The sequence below is a fragment of the Dromiciops gliroides genome, chromosome 4 (genome assembly GCF_019393635.1).
Source record: "Dromiciops gliroides isolate mDroGli1 chromosome 4, mDroGli1.pri, whole genome shotgun sequence".
NCBI classification, from domain to species: Eukaryota; Metazoa; Chordata; class Mammalia; order Microbiotheria; family Microbiotheriidae; genus Dromiciops; species Dromiciops gliroides.
The window spans coordinates 269,772,644-269,796,399 of record NC_057864.1 but is presented as its reverse complement, the minus strand read 5'-3'; the positions used below and the strand labels follow the sequence as shown (position 1 = coordinate 269,796,399).

At 37.0% G+C, this 23,756-nt stretch overlaps 1 protein-coding gene across 1 annotated transcript in view; it reads left to right on the top strand.

The window, feature by feature from the left end:
* The window catches only part of PKHD1 (PKHD1 ciliary IPT domain containing fibrocystin/polyductin), a 714,107-nt gene that overhangs the window by 629,374 nt on the left and 60,977 nt on the right, over positions 1–23,756 (top strand). The window contains exon 60 of the mRNA XM_044005152.1: positions 15,397–16,408. Coding sequence (XP_043861087.1) covers positions 15,397–16,408 — 1,012 coding nt within the window. The remainder of the gene's footprint in view (positions 1–15,396; positions 16,409–23,756) is intronic.

The following is a 23,756-nucleotide window of genomic DNA, read 5'->3' as shown; positions in this document are numbered from 1 at the left end:
TCAGGTGAGGAAACATGAAACCAACACAATTCAGGTCTTTTTCTTCAACTTAATGTTTTAGAGAGATGCCCAGTGAAGTGAGAGGTCAAGAGATTCACTCAAGGTCACAGTCAGTATTTGTGAGAAGTGAAACTTGAGCTCCGGCCTTCCTGTCTCTGAGGCCAGCATCTATCCACAATGCAAACTGCCTCTCACAAAAGAAATACAATATAATTTTGGAAGAGAGTCACAAACATCTTGGAGCAAGGTGGGGATTGGGGGTGGAGAAGGAAATCAGGCAAGGCTTCACGGAGAAACTTTGAAGAAAATTAAACACACAACAGAGGCAGCTAGGGGGTACAGTAGATAGAGTGCTGGTCCTGGAGTCAGAAAGACTCATCTTCTTGAGTTCAAATCTGGCCTTATACACTTACAAGCCATATGACCCTGGGAAAGTCTCATAACCTTGTTTGCCTCAGTTTCTTCATATGTAAAATGAGCTGGAGAAGGAAATGGCAAACCTCTTCAGTATCTTTGCCAAGAAAACTCCAAATGGGGTCATGGAAAGTTGGTCATAAAAGAAAAATGATTTAACAAGAACAACCACAGAGGATAAAAAGAGGCTGAGATTATAAGAGAGTACTTTTCAGGCACAGGGGACAACTTAGTGCAATGGAACCCAGAAGGAAAATAAAGTATCTTGTGGAAGAACAGCAAGAAGACCAGTTTGACCTGAGCAGAGAGTACTTAAAGGGGAGGAATGTAGGTTAAAGTAAGGTTGTAAAGAAGTTTACATGTGAATAGAGGCATTTGTGTTAGATCTTAGAGATAATAAGAAGCTACAGAAATTTATTGAGTAGGGCAATGACACAGTTGGCTAGAATTTTCTTGTAGAAATGGAACATTTTTCCTTTTTTATTATATTTTTATTTCCCCCCAATTACATGTTGAGAACTACAAAATTTTCTGAGAACTGATTTACCACCCAGTCCCCTCTTTCCCAGACAAATCTTTGTCATTTCCAGACTCTTGATGAATGTATGGGCCTTCCCCCAAGCAACTCATCCCCTCCCAATGTTCCCCACCTTACTTCCTGGACTTTATGATTACTATGTAAAAGAGTCCATCTACATTAAGTAGTTTCTATTCAGAATCAGTAACACCTATACTTAACTTAGGAACAGTTTTATTATTTCGTTTGTTAAAGGTTCATTTACATTAAGTAGCTATACCCTAGGGAGCAATCTTTTTTTTTTTTTTTTGGCTTGCTTGTTTGTGAGGCAATTGGGGATAAGTGACTTGCCCAGGGTCACACAGATAGTAAGTATCAAGTGTCTGATCTCAGATTTGAACTCAGGTCCTCCTGAATCCAGGGCCCCTGTTCTATCCACTGCCCCACCTAGCTGCCCCCTGGAGCAATCTTTTGGTTCCCTTTTTGTTCTGTTACCCCATAAAAACCCTGACCTCTGTTCCCATCTTTGGGTATTCCTAGCTTCAGAGCTTTGTGATACCACGAGCTATAGTTCCTCTGCCCCTATTAAAGACATTATTTCTCCTATATTGTTTCCTTAATTTCCAGATTAACAATGTTGAAAGAATTTTAGCATCTTTTTGGAAGTTTTGAGTTCCAAATTTTATCTCTCCCTCTTCCCTTCCCCATTCCTGAGACAGTAAGCAATCCAATATAGGCTATATATGTTCAATCATATACAATATTTCTGTATTAGTCATTTTGTACAAGAAGACCTGAATAAGAAAGAAAGAGGGACAGAGGGAGGGAGGGAGGGAGAGAGAGAGAGAGAGAGAGAGAGAGAGAGAGAGAGAGAGAGAGAGAGAGAGAGAAAGGGAGAAAGAAAGAAAGAAAGGAAGGAAGGAAGGAAGGAAGGAAAGAAGGAAGGAAGGAAGGAAGGAAGGAAGGAAGGAAGGAAGGAAGGAAGGAAGGAAGGAAGGAAGGAAGGAAGGAAGGAAGGAAGGAAGGAAGGAAGGAAGGAAGGGAAAGAAAGAAAGAAAGAAAGAAAGAAAGAAAGAAAGAAAGAAAGAAAGAAAGAAAGAAAGAAAGAAAGAAAGAAGAAAGAAAGAAAGAAAGAAAGAAAGAAAGAAAGAAAGAAAGAAAGAAAGAAAGAAAGAAAGAAAGAAAGAAAGAAAGAAAGAAAGAAAGAAAGAAAGAAAGAAAGAAAAGGGAAGGCAAGGGGAGTCCAAGCAAAGTACAACTAAGAGGTGATGAGAGCCTGAAGTGGGATGGTGACCATGTTAGCAGTGAGAAAGGAAGAGTTGTTAGAGATGCTGTGGAGATAGAAAGTGAAAGATTTGATACCTTATGACATATGTTGGGTGAGGAAGAGTGAAGACTCAAGGACAGAAGAAAAAAGGAAGTTTGGAAAAGAAAAGAATTTGAGGGAAAACAATGATTTTTCCTTTAGAAAAAAGTAATTTCATTTAACGTTTTTATTTAGGTCATGGCTTCAAAGTTAAAGCTATGGCCTTTATACAAAAGCCAAATGTTGTTACTATTGCCTTTCTTGTAATTAATTTGTTCTCTTCCATGTGTCTTATTTCCTTTCCTTTTTTTTTTTTTTTTGGTGGGGGGCAGTGTGGGATTGAAGGAGTAGAGGGTAGTAGTTCTGTACCTGTGATTTCTTCAGTGAGAGGAATTTCCAGTGCAGAAAATCTCTCTACTGGTACAAATTGGCTGTGACTCAGAGCTTTAGAGCCTTGCCTAGCAGAACTAAGAAGTCAATTGATTTGCCTGTGGTCCCACAACTCTTGTATATTCAGGACAGGAATAGAATTCAGGTCTTCCTCACTCCACTATACCTTGCTGCCTCTCATATGCATTTACATCAGGGTTAGATCATCATGAAGAAAGTTCTGAATGTTTTCTAGTAGGATATAATCTGTCCTTCTCTTGTTTGCATATTGCTTTAAACAATTGTCATCCTATAACTGAATTGATACAACCAAAATGAAGAAAATTATGCTGCATAGAATTTTCTTTTTTTTTTTTTCAGTGAGGCAATTGGAGTTAAGTGACTTGCCCAGGGTCACACAGCTAGTAAGTGTTAAGTGTCTGAGACCAGATTTGAACTCAGGTACTCCTGACTCCAGGGCTGGTGCTCTATCCACTGCACCATCTAGCTGCCCCTGCTGCATAGAATTTAGGAGACATTTCCAAGTGATTAGATCTGGTGACTCAGGTAAAGTTGTGCTGTTGTTTGATTAGTGGTTTTTTAGCCTGTTGTTTTTTTTTTAGCTTGTTTCCCAAACCAATGAATACATAGAATCCTAGGAGCTAGGACAGATTTAGAGCTAGAAGGAGCCTTAGAATCATCTAGTCCAATTGCTTCATTTTATAGATAAAGAACTGAGGCCCAAAGAACTGAAATGACTTGTCTGAAGTCACACAGGAAATATCTAGAAGAGTCAGTATTTTAACTCAAGTCTTTTGGCTCCAAGTCCTATGCTTCTTTCCTTTGTACCATAATGTCCTTCAACTGGTCTATGAAAATATCTAGATAAAAGTGGCATTTTCCATTTTTTTTTAAGCTACTTTGATACAAGTTGGAAATAAAGAAAATAAACAAAACATTCTTAAGATTCAGGAAGGGGCAGCTAGGTGGCACAGTGGATATAGAGCACCAACCCTGGAGTCAGGAGTACCTGAGTTCAAATCCAGCCTCAGACACTTAACGCTTACTAGCTGTGTGACCCTGGGCAAGTTACTTAACCCCAATTGTCTCACTAAAAATTAAAAAAAAAAAGATTCAGGGAAACTGAGAGCTTAAGACAACTTTGGGGAAATAGATCTAGTCATTAGTTGTCATGTCTATGTTGTTTCTGGGGGCGGTTTGGTAGCACAGTGGGTAGAGCTCAAGACCTGGAGTCAGTTAGGCTCATATTTGTGATTTCATATCTAGCCTCAGACACTTACTAGCTGTTTGGGTAAGTCCTTTTCTCTTCAGTTTCCTCATCTGTAAAATGAGTTGGAGAAGGAAATGGCAAACTACTCCAGTACCTTTGCCAAGAAAACCTCAAATGGGGTCCCAAAGAGTTGGATACGACTAACAATTGAACAACAACAAATGTTATTCCTCCTCTAAATAGCATGCCTAGTGCCCCTGCCACCCACAAGCTCCTTGGGAAATGTTCTCTGCTCTACCTGAGTTCCCATAAATTGACAGCCCTGCTTGTGAAAGGAGACTGAGATAAAAATGAGATAAGGCCCAAGTTTCCTATTCCCAGAACTGATTTTTATCTCAGATAATTAAAAAATTTTTTTTTCTTGGAGGGAAAGAATGATTTATCTCACCAAGACCTGTCTATGAGTCCTGGCTACTGAAGACTAGGACCATTTATCTTCGTAGAGAGAAGTGGCAATAATCATCAGGAATAGATTTCAAGTTTATTTGACTAATTCTTTCACCACTTGTCAAAAGAACATACTTTTGTTTATGGTAACAAAACAAGCTCTTTCCTCTCCCATTTCTCCAGTGAGTAGTATGGGCACTTGTGGTGAACACACATTACTGCTAACTGTTATGATGTTTGCTGTCAAACTCATTTATTTATGCAACTGCTGTGGAAAAGCCCCAGGCCCATAAGCAGGCATGAAAGATTTCAGAGTCATGGTGTGGGGTCATGAAAGGGAAAAAAAAAAGAGGGGAGGGGGGAAGCCTCCACTGGTTATGAGAAAGGAACTGACACAGGAAATGGTCACATATGGCGCAGATTTATTGTGTCCGGGGCTTCCCATTCAAATCTCATTATATCCACAGCTCAGAGCAGGCCATGGCACAACCACATTCATTTTCGTTCTGGCATCCGACAAAATTACCGTTCTAGCTTCAAATCGAGGGCTGGAGAGGTGATAGGTTTATCATTCTAGGGAGAGAGTGAGCCAGGAATTGTATTTGTAAAGAATGCTGTTGGCTGCCCCTGCCTTTAAATTAAGCCATGAACATCGCTTTGTTTGAAGCTGGCAGACAAGGTTTACTAGCAGGAAAAAAGAGGGAGATGGAGGAGGGAGGATGGGGAAAAAGCTTGTGGTTGGTTTTAAATACAGGATATAAAGGGAATGAGAACTTGAGGGAGGAAATAAGGAAAGTTAAATGGGAAACCCACCATGAATTTTACAGTGTATTTTTTTTAATTAGGTGAAGTACAGAGAGGTATCCTGTTTGTCTTTATCCCTTTCTCATATCTCTTTTAAGAAGTGCATTCTCATGACCAAGTTTTATCCCAACCTTCTGTGAGAAACTTTCTGAAACAATGTAGAAACCATTGATTTGGAATCAAAGAAAAGAGGGGAAAATAATGGTACCACTTGGGAGTCAATCAGAGGTATGCTGGGGACGACAGCTCAACTATTTCTCAAGTAGGGCAAGTAACTCAATTTTTCTCTTTATATTTTATTTTTTTAATTTTTATTGGGCAAGAGGGTTAAGTGACTTGCCCAGGCTCACACAGCTAGTAAGTGTCAAGTATCTGAGGCCAGATTTGAATTCAGGTCTTCCTGAATCCAGGGTTGGTACTTTATCTACTGTGCCACCTAGCTGTCCCCTCAATTTCTCTAGTCCTCAGTTTCTTCATCTACAAAATGAGGGTGTTGCATTAGGTGACTCTAAGGTTCCTTCTACCTAGAGTCAAACTTTGACTCTACCACTTAGTACCTGTGTGACTATGGACAATTTACTTATCTAGGGTTTAGTTTCTGTATCTGTGAAATGAGGGGGGTCATATTAGACTTAGGTCCTATCCAGCACTAAGTGTTTTTGTGAGTATATAATCATGAATGTCTGTTGTTGAGAGTACGAGTCTTTCAGTAGAAAATTTCCAATCCAATCCAATTCAGTAGTCAAACAACAAGCACACATGTTCGGTGGGGGTACCATGACATGAAACAGTTGCTGCCTTCAAGTTTACTTTCTATGGGAAGAGACAACACAAATTTTACTAAGTATCTATTATGTGAAAAAACCTTGCGCTAGGTGCTAGGGACATGAAGGAAAAAAAAAAAAGATGGATGCAGGGGGGGGGTGGGGCGAGAATAGCAATCCCTGAACTTCAGGAATTTATTGTCTAAACTTATTCTATGTTGAAAGTTTAGCAACTGACTATAATTAACTTATATAGTTTGACCTAGTTTCTACATAACATTCAAAGAATAAAAATAAAGAACTGGGGGAGTTTTCATCTAAGTCTACAAGCAAAATCAGGGTTCACTAGAAATCTCTGTACAACAGAAACAATTTCCAAATGGTCATGAATTAAATTCTATTGTCCCTAACAACTCTGTGTCCTTTTGGCTAATGTATTATCTTAGTAGTGTGCTATTCTTGTTGGGAGTGAATCAGAGGTATGCTGAGGACAGCTCAACTAGTCCTCAAGAATTGTTTGTTAGGTTATTAGTGTGATCATTTGTTGTTGTTCAGTTGTTTGTCATGTCCAGCACTAGGTGTTTCTTCCTAATGTGGTTTAGAAGTAGCCAGGTGATGCAGTAGGTAGAGTGCTAGGCCTGAAGTCAGGAAGATGATTCTTCCTGAGTTCAAATCTGGTCTCAAACACTTACTAGCTGTGTGACCCTAGACAAGTCACTTAACCTGGTTTGCCTCAGTTTCCTCATCTTTAAAATGAGCTAGAGGAGGAAATGGCAAACTATCCCAGAATCTTTGCCAAGAAAATCCCAAATGGGGTCATGAAGAATCAGACTGAACAACATTACCATCTTCTTTTCTGTTGTGCCCTAAGTACCAAGGGACCTTTTCCATTTCCCCATGTAGAATGCGATCTACTTGAGAAAAGACTATATTTCTATTGTATTTCTATCTCCAGTGCTTAGCATAGTGCTTAGCCCATAATAAGTACTTAATTTCTGCTTCATTCATTCATTTGTTCATTCGTTCATCTACTTTCACTTCTAAATTTCCATTAGTAATTCCCAAAACTACATTTTCTTATGACAGATAATTGACATATATTCACAAGATCATTGATTTATACCTGGAAAAGACCTCTGAGATCTCCCAGTCCAATGTCCTTATTTTGTAGATGAGGAAAATGAGGCACAAAGAGAGATTGCTACTTGTCCCAGTACCTAGCACCCTTCATAAATACTTGCTGATTGTTTGATAGTCTTAGAAAGTTACACAGACACTAAGCACAAGAGTCAAGGTATACACCCAGGTACACAGCTCTTTCCACCTTTCAAAGTATATCTTTGATGCTTTTAAAATGCAAGTTCCTTTTGCTATGTTTTTTTGTTTTGTTTTGTTTTGTTTTGTTTTTTGGCAGGGCAATGGGGGTTAAGTGACTTGCCCAGGGTCACACAGCTAGTAAGTGTCAAGTGTCTGAGACTGGATTTGAACTCAGGTACTCCTGAATCCAGGGCCAGTGCTTTATCCACTGCGCCACCTAGCTGCCCCTGCTATGTTTTAAATAAGGATTAGTTCCTTATTAGCACGCAGCCAACCTTAAGAGGCCATCACCAGTAGTTTTCAAAGTAGGAAGCTATTTTCTGTTATTTTGGGCCATATTTTGTTTACATTTAGAAAACTTGACTGTGAATCTACCTTTCCTTTACTGATGAAGTTCTCTGATGCACCATTATTCTCAAATTTTAAAACAGTAATTAAAGATGGACAATATTTGATGATGATGGTGGTGGTGGTTATGATTTCTACCCTCCTATGTTTCCAATAGCATGAGTTTATTTTCCTTGAACTTTCATTTTGAGGTTTCAATTGTTCCCTTTGCAATTTTAGAAGAACTGCTTGGAGAACTGGAATTTTTACTCCTGACAGCCTGAGGCAACAGGACAACATATCTAAATAGGGTTAAATTCAACCTTTCCTCACTTTACTTTATCTTGTGGTCATTTATTTTTGTTAAATTAGAAATAATGAAGTGTAAATCTGGTTTGACAGAAGAAATTGGAAAAGATTTCTTCTCTCTTCTTGAAAATAGGAGAATAGTTATGTATTTTGTTTTTGTCAAAAATCTTATATATTTTACTCTACCATGAATTGTAGAATCCATCACAAAATGGCTAAAAAAATTACTGAGGGAAATGGTGGTGTTAACCTGAAGGAAAAAAATCATTAATGTTGATGTATTTCATTCAATTTTAAACATATAACTTTTTTTTCTTTTGTGGAAGACGGGAAGATGGAAGGATTCTATGTGCCTTTGAGTCAAAACATTTATTTTAAAAATACTTTTTTTCCCTTCCCTTCTGATCCATTTTTCTAAATAAAGGATATGAGTTGTTGTTTTTTTTTTAATTTTTTTTTTTCTGAGTAAAGACGACCCCTTTGGCGTATTTTCTTTTCAAACGTGAAATGAGGTGGAAAATCCTCATTTCACGACAGGAAGGACAAATATTGACACAAAGTTAATATTTGTCAGAACCCTGGAAGCAACCTGAGTATTTTAAAACACACACACACACACACACACACACACACACACACACACACACACACAGAGTGTAATAGACACAAACACACTCACAGACACACACAGACACACACATACACACATAACACCTATTTTCACTTGCTATTTCTAAAATTTCCAGTCTTGGGGAAGGCGAATACAGTGTAAGGTATATCTGGGGCCTGTGAGGTTAGAGATATACACAAAGGCAGTGCCCATGTGCACATGCTCACAAACACAAATACAACCTGTTTAATCTAATTTCCCCCATTTAGAAAAGAGTTTCTGGACTTTATCACTGTTATTGTCTATCTTGAATGCAAATAGCATATGTCAAGTCAATATTCAGTGGTCACTCAGTATTTATTAAGTCCTGTCCACTCTGGCCTTTTTTGAGAGGGAAGCCCAGAGGGCAACTGGGCTGCTGCCCCCTGACAGGCTGTGTCACTTATCTATTCACATTGATTATGAGAGTCAGCTGTGGCCAGACCTAGCTTTTTTTTTTTTCCCCCTCCTTCTTCTCTTGGCCCCTCTTACAAGCACCCCTGCCTGGATTTTCATGAGGAAATAATCAGATTAGGCCTTCAGCGGTGAGTTCATATGGAGTTCTCTTTCTCCAGTGTGCTACTAACTGAATAAACGTGTTTGGTGGTAAATTGTAAATGACATTATGATTACCAAGGCCAGCATGGGTTTCATTTAAAAGTGATCAGAATTGCAGACCACAGAAATTGTGACTGGCAGATAAGGCCATTTGGGGAAGTAGGAAAAGAAAGGACATAAACAAGAAGAAGAGAACCAGCTACAACTATTCTCTTCCAAAAGAGAGGAAGGAGCAAAAAGGAAGAAACTTCAAAAGGTGACTGAAGAGCTGAAAAGCTAGTCAGAGGTAAAGAGACACGTGTCAGTAAGGGCCTGAGAGATTGAATTAGGATTTTCAGGTTGCATATATTGCTCTTCTCTCAGGATATGTCACCTGCACTCTGCCAAAGTAAAGAGGAGGTTCTATACATTTGAGTTGGAGCTAAATACATGGCTCTAGCAGGCTCTATTATTTTCCTTTCCAATTAACTTTAAGAGGAAAAAGGCAAATGGTAGTTAAAGCGGTCTTAGTATTTCTTTTTAGCATTGGAAAACTTTTCTTTAAGATATTGGTATTTTGGGGCGGGGGCAGCTAGGTGGTACAGTGGATAAAGCACAGGCCCTGGATTCAGGAGGACCTGAGTTCAAATCTGGCCTCAGACACGTGACATTTACTAGCTGTGTGACCCTGGGCAAGTCACTTAACCCTCATTGCCCCAAAAGCCCCAAAACAAAACAAAACAAAAAGATATTGGTATTTTTAAGAGAAAGATTGATATATAAGATGATTAGTATTCTAATTTATTTACTTAAGCTTGATCAATCATTGTTTGATGTTTATGCCCAGACTATGTAGTGCCCTGGAGTTTAAAGTAACTTTGAAAATATAAGTTGGTGATGGTTTTAATGTCATACTTCTGTGATGACATCATAAATACTTAAAAAAGACAAAGGATGGAAAGCTAAGTAACTGGTTGTCACGAAATCTGCATATCCAGTTATCCTAATGAGTAGCCGATAGCACTTACACATGCTCCTTTCACTGAAGATATGTATGTAGAATACCCATTACAACACTTTCTGTGGCTTGATTGCCAATATGATTGATTACTGTTGTCCCTAAAATTCACATTTTGAAGGATTCACCTTTTGTTAATCATGCCTCCTTTTATTATATATATGGAGCTGCTCTCAGTTACATCAGGTACTATATCAAGAGTACTGCTAAAGTAAGCATCTCTTCCAATCCAAAGTTTTGAGCCCCAACTACTATAACCATGCCCCCCAAATGCTAGGTAAAATACAAATTCAGAGCAAATGATATTTAATGAAACAGAATCAAATGGTAAATAAAAACAAATTGAGTCAGGTAGTTAATATTCATGGTACACATAACAAATGGATGCCACCTCCCATGCTTTGGAGTGTAAAGTTCCTAATTAATTTTTTTGTCCCCCAAACACTGAGGGACAAGAACATTTTCAGATCACTCAGGGCATGGGCTTTGAAGATTATAGTCCAAAGTATCTTTGTTTAATCATTCCCCTTTTAATACCGAAGCAACAATCCAGTGAGTGCTGATTTTTCTCAGTGCTACAGCCAGGGAGTGATGACATTTGACTTCTTGTTGGTCAGGTAAACAATGGAACTTCTTATCACAGATATGAGTTTCAGGGTGTCAAAGATAAGTATTTTATTTTATGATTCCTTCCCTTATTACCATCTCTGCATCCCATATTGCCCTCTCCAGAAGACTTTCTTCATTTGTTGTGTTTGAGTCTATTACAGCATGAGTATTCCTCTTCTGATCAGTATCTTGCATGTCATCACCATGTGGTGAGTTCATTCACAGCCCTCTGAGAAATAATAGTCTAGATAATTTATTCCTCTGAATAAGGTTTCCTTGGACCTAAGTGTTGTGGGAAATGCCCATCAACAGACGTGACCACTATATATGTAACCATGAATAGATGTTTAGAAATATGGTTTATCTACTACTATATAACTTCTAACTGTTTTAATTTCATTTGTTCATCAGTGGATTTGCCAATAGTGACAGAAAAAGTACCAGAGCTAGGAAAATGCTAAGTTTTATTGTAGTATGAAGTTTTGTGGGAAAAGTAAACATGTGCCTAACTCTGGCAGAAGGACTAAAGCAAATATATGTGTGGAAATAAGAATAAATTTAATTATCATGTTGGCATCTAGACTGGATTCATGTTGACTAGTTAAATATCTTACATACTGGAAACTGATCATCCCAATCAATTCAAAAGCTAGTATTTAGACACTCCATGCTTTTAGAGCTTCAGAGCTAGATGAGGCCCAGATAGTCACCAAATCCAATTCCCTAATTTTATTTCTTGTCATATCACCAGTATATCTCTACTGTTTGTTTGTATATAGTTTGCATGTTGTCTCCCAGACTACAATGTAAGCTCCTTGAAGCAAGGAGCTGTCTTTTAACCTTCAACACTTAGTACAGTACTTTGCACAAAATTGGTGCTTAATAAATGCTTATAGACTAACTGATCTTACATGTAATAGTTGCTTCATAAAGATGAGGTAAACAAAAGAGAAAATTACACTATGCCTAATCAGAAAGACCCATATTTTTTAGGAATGAAATTCAAGTTTAACTGAGTTATAAAAAAAGATACCTACGGGCTTGAGGTTAAAATGGAAGGAATATTAGATAATATCAAAATCATAGAATTTTGGAACTGAAAGAAAACTTCGATCCACCAATACTTACTTATTGAGTACCACTGTATGCATGGAACTGTGCTATACACACTGATAACAACTACAAGACAATCTCTAGCCTTACAGAGGAACTCCATTATATTTGAGATAAAGAAATGATTCTTTGAAAGGTAGTTTGTCAAATATTACTCAGCTTGTTAGAGAAAGAGCATCCGACTCTTTTGACTCCTAGTTATGATGATTGAACCATATAAAGGACAGAAGACATTTGATCAGTAGTCCATAATAAAATAAATTACTTGATTGTGAAGATATAAGTACAACATTTAGAAGTAATCTATACTAAAGAAAATGTTTGATAATGATTTTTCTTGTGGAAGATTAGATTTGATTCACCTGAATTAATAATTTCTAATATTACTTTCAGATAATGTTTATACTTTCCCATCTCTACAAAAATATTATGAGAATAATTCACATGTACATTGAAGGGATCCTTGGTCAAGTTATGTGACTATAACAAGCAAGTTTTTGCAAATAGCATTCTTTTATATACCATGCCTTTACAATGACACTGCATGGTATAGTATATACAGGATCGCATTGTGTTTATGTTTTCTTGACTAAGAACAAAATTCTATCTTAAATTCAGTTATCTACTGAGATGTCTTCATACACACACATATGTATATATACACACATATGTATATGTACATACATACCAGCATATATGTATATACATACAAATCTACATATATATGTAAAAAAGCATACAGGATTCCTTAAAGATGCAACAATAGAGATGATTTTGTTCAATAACTCTCTAATCCCTTATATCAAGTAAAAAATATAAAGACCTATGCTTGCCCCAGGTATTTGCCACTATTATAGAATATGTTCAACTCAGAATCCAAATGGAAGACAGAGTCTTTATAAATGATGGGGTCTTCCAAATGCTCCAGTTTGCAGCTGAAATTATGTTAATTACATCGAGGACTGTAACATTACAGAACTTCCTAAATGAGACTAAAAGTGCTTATTCTCCAGACTTAGGATTCAGTTGTCTATACAATCCATAAAGACCACAACATATTCCATTAGCCCATAAATCTTTCACTGATAATGCCAATGGTCTAGAATTGAAGAGGAGAAAAAGGGTAATGGGCTAGATTTCCTTGGCAAAAATGCAACATTCCCCAAGTGTTTCCCTGCATAAAAGGCTCATCTAAAAACTTCAGTGGTGCTTTATGGTTGCAACACATTGAATACAATAGCTTCTGGAGAATTCAAGTTGAGGGTTTCCCAGAATGTAATAGGAAGCTGAACAATGTAGGTGTGAACAAATGGAAACATATGAGCAACAAGGAGATGTAGTAAAAAGGATGTTAACATAGGTACATTTTCAAAAAAGAAGCTGGACTAGTAGTCTCGTAGTGAGAAAAAGAGAACCTAATGAATTACCCATATGCTCTACTGTTATCCATGTAAGAGTTAGATTGAGGGTAATTCCTTAAGGACCTTGGGTGGCTTCTTTAAGGTGAACATACAGAAGGACATTGACAAAATTTATACAATCAGAGAGGGCATGGATGAATCATAAACTCCATCATTATAAAGAATACCCTGGGAGCAGCTAGGTGGTGCAATGGATAAAGCACCAGCCCTGGATTCAGGAGGACCTGAGTTTCAATCCAGCCTCAGACACTTGACACTTACTAGCTGTGTGACCCTGGGCAAGTCATTTAACCCTCATTACCCTGCCAAAAAAATTATTATTATTATTAATGAAATCATACTCATTGAGGAATAGAAGTATTTCTAGGCAATCTTTTCCCCTTATCATTTGTCTGTTTGTTTTTATCCTTACCAAATTGGCTTTATGTTGGATAAACCATCAATGAATAAGTATGTTAAAAAGCTCCTCTAGTAGCTAGTTTTTTGTTGTTGTTCATTTTTTGTTTTTACGGGGCAATGAGGATTAAGTGACTTGCCCAGGGTCACACAGCTAGTAAGTGTCAAGTATCTGAAGCCGGATTTGAACTCAGGTCCTCCTGAATCTAGGGCCTGTGCTTTATCCACTGTGCCACCTAGCTGCCCCCTGTAGCTAGTTTCTTTATGGAACATATTAGCTGCCAGGAGTTCCTGAGTTCATGCTAGTAATATGAGGTATTAAAAAGTAACTCTCGGGGCAGGTAGGTGGTGCAGTGGATAGAGCACTGGCCCTGGAGTCAGGAGTAACTGAGTTCAAATCCAGCCTCAGACACTTGACACTTACTAGCTGTTTGACCCTGGGCAAGTCACTTTAACCCCAAATGCCTCACACACACACACACAAAAAGTCTCTCTCTCTCTCTCTCTCTCTCTCTCTCTCTCTCTCTCTCTCTCTATATATATATATATATATATATATATATATATATATATATATATATATTAGATATAGACATAGATATAGATGAAATATTGAGAGAGAGAGTTATATACGTGTGTGTTCTATAAAATTCAAGTTCCTTATGTTAAAAATTTACTGAATTGTAAAAGGACCTTGATTGTAGCACAATAATTGAAGGAGACATTAAAGACTCAGAATTTGACAAATTTGAGATTTCATTCAAGTCCAGTGGATTTGAATCCTGCTTCTCTAAAATGGGAAGAATTATATCAGTAGTCCTTGCCTTGTTTGTAAAATGGGGAGAATCATATCTTTAGTGACTGCCTGATAGCATTGCTATGGAAATAAAATGAGTTGACTTACTAGATGTTAGGTACTTTGCAAATTCAACAGACTCAATGAGTAGAGATTTTTACAGGTACTGATACTATTCTTGCTAATGCCAATACTGCTGCTGTTGCTGCTCCTTCTGCTCAAATACAGCCAGTGTGGCATATTTGACAATATTGTGGAATCAGAGTTCTGAAGACTAGTAATCACATACTACTTCTGTGTTTAAATCCAATTTACAAGCAGCTTAACCCTGGGCAAGGCATTTCTCATCTATTTGCCTCAGGCAATTCCATCAAACTTATTTACTAAGTTATAGATAAGGTGCAAACTTTGATGTTGGAAGGAATTCCCACATTGGGAATTGCCCCATGGTAAATCCTTTGTGCAATATAAGTTCCATTGTGTAATATAAATGCCCTCCTTTTTTTCCTGGGACAGTGGTGAGAAGGTTTTAAATAAACATATTTTCACCATTTCTATCATCTACATTGATCTGGAATATAAATGTTTCATACCCTTTGGCTTAGTGTTATCAGTACTATGCTTATATCCCAAAGAGATAAAAGAAATAGGAAAAGGATCCTTTTGGTTCAAAAGCATTTATAGCATCTTTGTATGTGTGTATATGTTGTGATAAAGAACTATAAACTAAAAGGATGACCATTAATTGGGGAATAGATGAACAAATTATGGTATAGGAAGGTAATAGAATGCTTTTGTTCCATATGAAATAATATAAAAGATAGTTTCAGACAATCTAATGAAGACTTTCCTGGACTGATTCAGAGTGAAGTAAGCAGAACCAGTAGAACAAGTTCTACAAAAACAACATTGTGAAAACAAACAATAACTGTTTTCAGAGGGCTTATAATGAAACATGCTGCTTACCTCTTGCCATAGATGTGTTAGACTGGGTTATAATAGGAAATGGTAGGCACTAATCTAACTTGTTTATTATCTTTGTTATATATTAGGTATATTTAGAGAAGACAGAAAATGTACCTATAGATCATCAATTCAAGGCTATGTTTGCAAACAGACAGACTACACACTTTTGATCCTTGAGGATATAACCATTGCTCCAGGGAGGAAGAATCCACCTCCAGTGGTTTCAGTAACAAATGGCTTTGTTGGAACCTTCAGTAGTGTAGCTGCCCATCCCTCTTGCTCTGCTTCTTTACCCATCCTGGCTTTCTATTCTGTTTTACCAACCAACTCACTCACCAAAATTTGTTTTGTGAATTGGCCTCCCCAAGCCATGCGTTTTTATCTCATTGGGAGTGAAGGATCCTCCAAACTTCTGGCTGTGTTCTACCCTGAGCTTCAGAGCCCTCGGGTTTTCTTCCGTGGACATTTCATCCCACCCACTCCAATTCTATCAGATTCTTGGCAAGAGAGTGGGGCAATTGGCACCAACTACTTCAGTTTCATGGATAATCTCTTATATATCCTCCTGCAAGGGGATGAACCTGTTGAGGTGCATTCTGCAGTTTCTATCCATGTAGCCTTCACGATGACATTATCCATCCCACTGGAAGACTGGGAACCAGCTATTCAACAGAGATTGGCTCATTTCTTACAGGTTGGCCAAGACTACATCAGAATTGTTCATGTAATGCCAGGTGGTGAATGGACCTTAAAGGCCATTGCTGATGGTATGGCCAAAAGGAAATACCATTGCCCCACTGGGACTCTTTGTACTAGTTGTCATAGAATGGGTCAGCATAGAAGCCTCACAAGGAAGGTGAAAACATGGGTCCCACCACCAAGTTATTCAGATACCAATTCAAAAGTGGTGGTCACTGAAATTGGTGATCTGTCAATTATAAAAAGTGCAAAAGTGACTCCTTCTTTATCCACCAATGCATTGAAGTGTTTGGTTCACCGGATTATCACTGCTCAACAGACTGGGAAGCTGCAAGAAGCCCTCAATGTACCAATTGAGGCCCTGTTTATCAGTCAGTCATCTGGAATAGATACTTCTGGGTAAGTATTTGCTGAAGTAAAAGATCTTGTCATGGATTTTAGTAGCAAATTCAGTAAGGTCTTATTGACCTCACATTACAGAAGGAGAAACAGAGGGACAGAGATGTTAAAACTATTTCCTTTGCATCACACAACTAAAAGCATATTCTATAGTCAGAATAAGAATTCAGATAATTTCCCAGGTTCCCTCCCATTCATGATCTTTTCATGTTTGTGTGCATGTACTCTATCCATGATTAATTATCCTTAGGTTACTAATAATTCTCAAGAAAATCTTGAAAAAAAATCCATTTTAGGAATCTCTATTTAAAAAAGAGTTCAAATTTTAAAAAAGATTTTGATTTGATTTTTAAATGAAATTTTATATCAGAAATTGTAAATTAAATTTGAAATGAAAAACATAAGAAAAGCAGTGTGGCAAGTTGGATACGGAGGTGGCATTAAGTTAGGAGTACTCTGGTTGCAGTCCCACATTTGATAAATATTAGACATATGATGATGGGCAAATCATAATACTCACTGTCCTGGGCAACTTTAGCTCTATAAGTAACCAAGGAGGTATTGATCTAGCTTGGTAGAGGGAGTTTTCACAAAAAGATGCTTCTCTACACTAATAAATCATTGGTCAGGTCCTACCCAATAACTAGCTTCACTACTCCACACCCAATTATAAAATTATTTTGAAAAGTCAAATTATGGTCAACAGTGGCTAAATCAAATAAATATACAAAGTAGAAAAAAAAAACCTTACATAAAATCTTTAGCATTTAACAAAAGAGAAACATCTCGTTTAATACCAAACAAAATAATATTTTTATTTTTTGTGTTCCTGTCCAGATATTCTTGATTTTATGCTACTTCTACCTTTCCTCCCCTTTCTTAAAAAAATAGATGCAGCCAGTGTGTATATTATTCTTGTTATGCTGATTTCCCTTTGTATCATTTTATACAGATCTTGTGATCATTTCTTCAATTGTTCTTATCATTTTTCATAGCACCATAATATTCCATTATGTGAATATAACATGACTCATTCAAACCCTCCTCTAATTGTTAGTGATAGATTATTTCTCATTTTTATCAAAACCACACTCTAACAAACTGTGCCAACTGACCCTCCATATTTCTCATTTTTAAATAGATGGCACAGTGTCTCCACTGTGCTGAGCTTAGAGTCACGAAGAATTGAGTTCAAATATCTTTGCTCTCCCCCTGTCCCCAACTTCCAAAAGAAGGAGCAATTAACTATAAAAACTGCCAGCAAAGACTCAAGAGAAAAGGTGAATTTTCCATAAGGACTACATTACTACCTAGAAGAAATGAAGTTAAGTGATTAAAAATAAATAAATAAATCTATAGGTGGAAGGAAAATAAATTATTTAAGAACATAATGTGGTAAACCTTACCTAAGTAATGTACTCCCTAAAACTAGAAAAGATTAAACAAACATCAATGACTCCATGAGATAACTATATACACACACATATATAACATGTATAAACACACATGTGTATATATATATAAACAAAATCACAAGATTGGAAAAAAATAGAATGTAAGATATCTAACACCAAAAACAACTGACCTGGAAAACAAGTCAAAGAGAGATAATTTAAAAATCACAGGACTCCCTGAAAACCATAATACAAAAAGGAGAATACTATTGGGAAAGGAATAACCTCCAGCAAAGCAAACTTTCTAATCCTTACGGGGTGATTAAGTTGGGGGAGGGGGGGGATCTATGAAGTCAAATATGAGGATGTCATATATAGGTGGTCATATGTGTGTATGTGATATGTACACATATATGCATATGAAATATAAATAACCATATATAGAGTATGTGCATATATATAACTTTTATATGCACATAAGTTATAAATATATAACTTATATAATGTTTTATATATATATCATATATATGCTATCACAAAGCAAGAATTTATGTATAAGATGTTTCCACCTTTTTGTTGTTCTTTGGTGTTGTTTAGTCATTTTCAGTTGTGTCTGACTCTGTGACCCCATTTTTTTTAAGCAAAGGTTTTGGAGTGGTTTGTGATTTCCATCTCCAGATCATTTAACAGACAAGGAAAACTGAAGCAAACAAAGTTAATTGACTTGCCGAGGGTCACCCAGCTAGTGTCTGAGGTCAGATTTGAACTCAGGAAGATGAGTCTTCCTGATTTCAGGCTTGATACTCTATCCACTTGCACCACTTAGCTGCCCTTTTCCATCTTTTACAGAAATAAAAAGAGAAAAAATAAAGGACAATGTTGTAAAATAGATACTTTTAGTTATTTCCTAAGGGCTTAGGCTCATTTTGCAAATAAGTAAATCATATAAAAATATCTTTCAAACCCTTGTAACCCCAAAAGAAAACCTAATCAATCACTAAGGACTCTTAGAATTTCTCTATATTCTTCCCAAAGATGACATTCACAAAATGAAAAAAAAAAAACCCAACACCTGACATACATTTACACTATAATATACACATTTGCAATAGCCTGGTTATCCTTTCAGTTATTTATTTTGTATTTCAAAGTATACTTGTTTTCATATTTTTATTGGGTGTAGAAAAGCATAGTGAAGGCTCAGTGGAAAATAATTTTTCAACACTGCTGTTGTACAAATGTACAGTAGTACACATCCTATTGGTAATTAGGTACTTTTCCTCATTTTAAGGTAAATATAGCTTTTAGGTATAAAACTTTCAAAAGTCAAGTTTTAAAAGCTATGAGATAGCTACATTATTTCAAAATGTATACACAATAATATGTCTGACTTTCTCAGAAATCAAACAAGGGAACAGCTTTAAAAAAAAATCACAGTAAGTTTCAGTCTTAAGGGAGATCAGGAATAGCCAAAAGTGGTTGTAGTTTCTCCTTCATTCTCAAAGAGGACTATGACAGATGTCATGACTTGCAATGGACTGGATTTAAGGGAGGAAGGGCAGTGCAAAGTAACCAGACTCACTGTCTCCTATAGGTAGCGTGCATTCTACAAAGCCTTAACACTAAGCTATACACTGTGAATTTAAGTCACCTCCTCTTTTAAGTGTGTTCTCATTCAATCCATGTTCTATCAATTTTATATTCTCTAGATCATCTTTTATGATGCTAATCAAGTGAATAAGACCTTCTTAGTTGTTTTGAATGCTGCTTGATTTCTCTTATATATAGGCAGCTATATTCTCTTATATAGAGGCAGCTAAGTGTTTCGGTGGATATAGCATTGGGCCTGGAGTTAGGGAGACCTGAGTTCAAATCCTGCCTCAGACACTTGTTAGCTTTGTGACCCTGAGCAAGGTATTTAGTCTCTGTTTGCCTTAATCCTCTGGAAAAGGAAATGGAAACCACTCTGGTACCTTGCCAAGAAAATTCCGAGCAGTCAGACACAAACAAACAGCAACTATAACTATGTATATGTGTGTATGCATATGCATGTGTATGTGAATTGTGTGTATAGACTAATATATACACACATATGCATGTATACATGCATGTGTATGTATATACATATATATGTAACACATGTATATGTGTGTATATTTACCGGAGGAAAAAAAAGCCATTGAAACACTTTTAAAATGCAGAGAAAGAAACAGAAGAAAGTTCAGAAAGAAGCACAATTAAGCAGTAGAGTTTTGAAAGTATGTGGAATTCTTTTTTGGGGGGGGAGGCAATGAGGGTTAAGCCCAGGGTCACACAGTTAATAAGTGTCAAGTGTCTGAGGCCAGATTTGAACTCAGGTCCTTTTGAATCCAGGGCCAGTGCTTTATCCACTGTGCCACCTAGCTGCCCCCGTATGTGGAATTTTATATATGTATATGTGTGTATGCATAAATGTGTGTATGCATGTATGTGTGTATTTTATATATCTATCTATATATCATCTATCTGTCTAGGAAGTGGTATAAAATGGAGATTCAGTTGCATATATTGAACTTTTTTGTGTTCTATGATGAATATGGAAACTTTTTTGGGAGGTGTTTAACAAGGTATCAGATAAGTAGGAGGAGAACCGAGAGAGCACATCTTCATGAAAATCAAGGGAGTATTTAGGAAAGAAAGGTTGTTGCCTATGACACATACTATGGAGAGGTCAAGAAGAAGGAAGATTAAGAACCATTAGATTTGGGAATTAAGAGGTCATTAGAAAATTTGGAGAGTGTGGTTTCAATATATTGGACAGAGAAGAAAATACCAAACAGCACAAAAAAATATACGCAAGTTAGTGGTAGGAAAAGAGGACTGGATTGGTCTCATATAGACTGTAGACTCTGTGAGGGCAGGGACTGCTCCACTTTTATCTTTGTATCCCCAGGACCTAGCACTGTGCTCAGCACACAGTAGGCTTTTTAATAAATGTTCACTTGGGGAAGCTAGATGGCACAGTGGATAAAGAAAGCACTGGCCCTGGATTCAGGAGTACCTGAGTTCAAATCTGGCCTCAGACACTTAACACTTACTAGCTGTGTGACCCTGGGCAAGTCACTTAACCCCAATTGCCTCACAAAAAAAAAAAATGTTCACTTACTTGAATTGTTGATTGGATTCCCCTCTAGCTCTAGTTTACAAAGTTTCTACCTTATGACCTTATGGCCCTAGTTTTCCTTCCATCCTATCTATCTGTCTGTCTGTCTATCTATCTATCTATCTATCTATCTATCTATCTATCTATCTATCTATCTATCTATCTATCTATCTCTATCATCTATCCATCCATCTATCTGGTTGAGAGAATATTGAGAGCTTTATGAAAATCACATGTAGACATCTATCTATCTACATCTATCTATCTTGCTGAGAATATATGAATAGCTTCATGAAAGTCATCACCACCACTAAGGAAATAAACAAAATGCATGTTTCTCTAACATTAGATTCCTTATATCTTTGCTGATAAAATATAATGTTAAATAATATTAGGATCTGGGATCTTTTACTAAATGCATTTTAGATATTGAGTGTCCCATTCAATTAGGATATACTGTTTTCTCATCTCATTGGTGTTGCTGTTAATAAATAATCAATTAATATTTAATGGGCAGTAATTACTTTTATGCTAACATGTCTAGTGGATCCAGGATTCAATACAATTAAAACCAGAAATGGAATCCTTAGTAGTTCTGTTCAAGATTGTACTCTGCCACATAATTTATTTAAATACCCTGCCACATAAAGGAGCTACCTGTCTAGAGAGAAAGGGATCACCAAACAGAATTTTTCCGTTTCCCCATCTATAGAATGGAGGCATTGAGTGTCCTGCCTAACAATTTATCACTTCAATGACCATAAAACTCAAGACATTGTGATAGGTACTGGGGATAGAAAGCTGAAAAAATGACATTCCCTGTCCTCAGGGAGTTTATAATTTCTAGGTTTATGACATGCACACAAATAAAAGGAGTACAAATAGATTGGGATGTGTTAAGAAGAGATTAAGACAATATTCTTTGGGGCAGCTAGGTGGCACACTGGATAAAGCACTGGCCCTAGATTCAGGAGGACCTGAGTTCAAATCTGACCTCAGGCACTTGACACTTAACTAGCTGTGTGACCCTGGGCAAGTCACTTAACCCTCATTGCCCCACCAAAAAAAAAAATACAATATGCTCTAGAAAATTTTGAGAAAGGAGAGGAATCACTGAGTGGTTTAGGAAAGACTTCATGGAGAAGGGAGAGAATACATTGAGTACCTGAACAAATTATAGATACTTGATATTTGCTACTTCATTTATTCCATGAAAGGGGATGACCTGAATAGAGATGGAAAGAGAAAAAGATAAATTCAGGGAACAGTAGCTAGTCTGGTTTGCAACATTTTTTTAGTATCAAAATAATTTGCAGACTCAAAAATTAATAGTAGTTGTAATAATAATGTATATTTTATTGTATCTCAATAAAAATCAATTAGAAAGCATTGTACACATATGTATTCTTGCCCTTCCTCACTTCCCCAGGGGTTTGTTGTTCACAGTATGAGAATCCCTGGACTAGAACAGAAACTGTATAATAAAAATATAACAATAATCATAATATAGTGTTTTAAGATTTGCAAAGTGCTTTTCATACATTATATCATTTTGATTCTCATGTCCTTTGGCACTCGTGCTATAATTATTCTTTTTTACAGATGAAGAAACTGAGACTGAGAAAGGTTAAGTAACTAGTTCAGGTAACATGCCTTATAAGTGTCTGAAGGGAATAGTGTGAAAGAAGGCTGAAAAGGCAGGTTGGAATCAGATTGTAAAGGGTCTTAAGGTAAAACTGAGAAGTTTGTATTTTATCTTAGGTTTATTGTTCTGTGGGTGGAAATTAAGTAATTGGGAAGGGATGATTATCATTGATCTGATGGCCTAGGAGAACGGTGAAAACTAAAGTTAAAATAAACTCTGTGTGTGTGTGTGTGTGTGTGAGAGAGAGAGACAGAGAGACAGAGAGACAGAGAGAGACAGAGAGAGACAGAGAAAGAGAGAAAGAAAGGAAGGAAGGAAGGAAGGAAGGAAGGAAGGAAGGAAGGAAGGAAGGAAGGAAGGAAGGAAGGAAGGAAGGAAGGAAGGAAGGAAGGAAGGAAAACAAATAGGTAGGTAGAAAAAGGGACAGAGACATACACACACCAAAGCAGTATTGAGTAATGGATAAACAACAAGCCTCAAATCCAGAAAGCCCTGGATTCAATTCCTATTCTCTGATATGAAATGGCTACATCACAATGGACAAGTAACTTAACCTTTGAGGCAACTATCTAAGTTAAGTTCTCCATGGAAGAAGGAAGCCAGCTTCCAGAGTGAGTTCCATATATCAATAAAATCAGGTGGCAGCTAGGTGCCACAGTGGATAAAGTACAGGCCCTGGATTAAGGAGGACCTGAGTTCAAATCCAGCCTCAGACACTTGACACTAGCTGTGTAGCCCTGGGCAAGTCACTTAACCCTCATTGTCCCACCAAAAAAATTAAATAAATAAATAAAATCGCAGGAATTCAGATACACATATATATACCCATACATACACACATACATATACATCTATATGGTACATGTGAATAGGTTTATCATTGTATATACATACATCTATATTCATAGTTGTGTGTATATGTGTGTGTAGTGAGTACTGGACTTGGAGTAAAAAAGAGATGCTCAAAACTACTTCAGCAACTTGCTAGCTGTTTGATACTGGGAAAATCACTTAAACATCTCTCACACACACACAAACACAAACACAAACACACACACAGAGCAAACCACTCCATCTCTTTGCCAAGAAAAATCCAAATTGGGTCACAAAGAGTGAGATATGACTGAAAATGACTGAACACCACCTACCTCCCAGGGTTATTTTGAG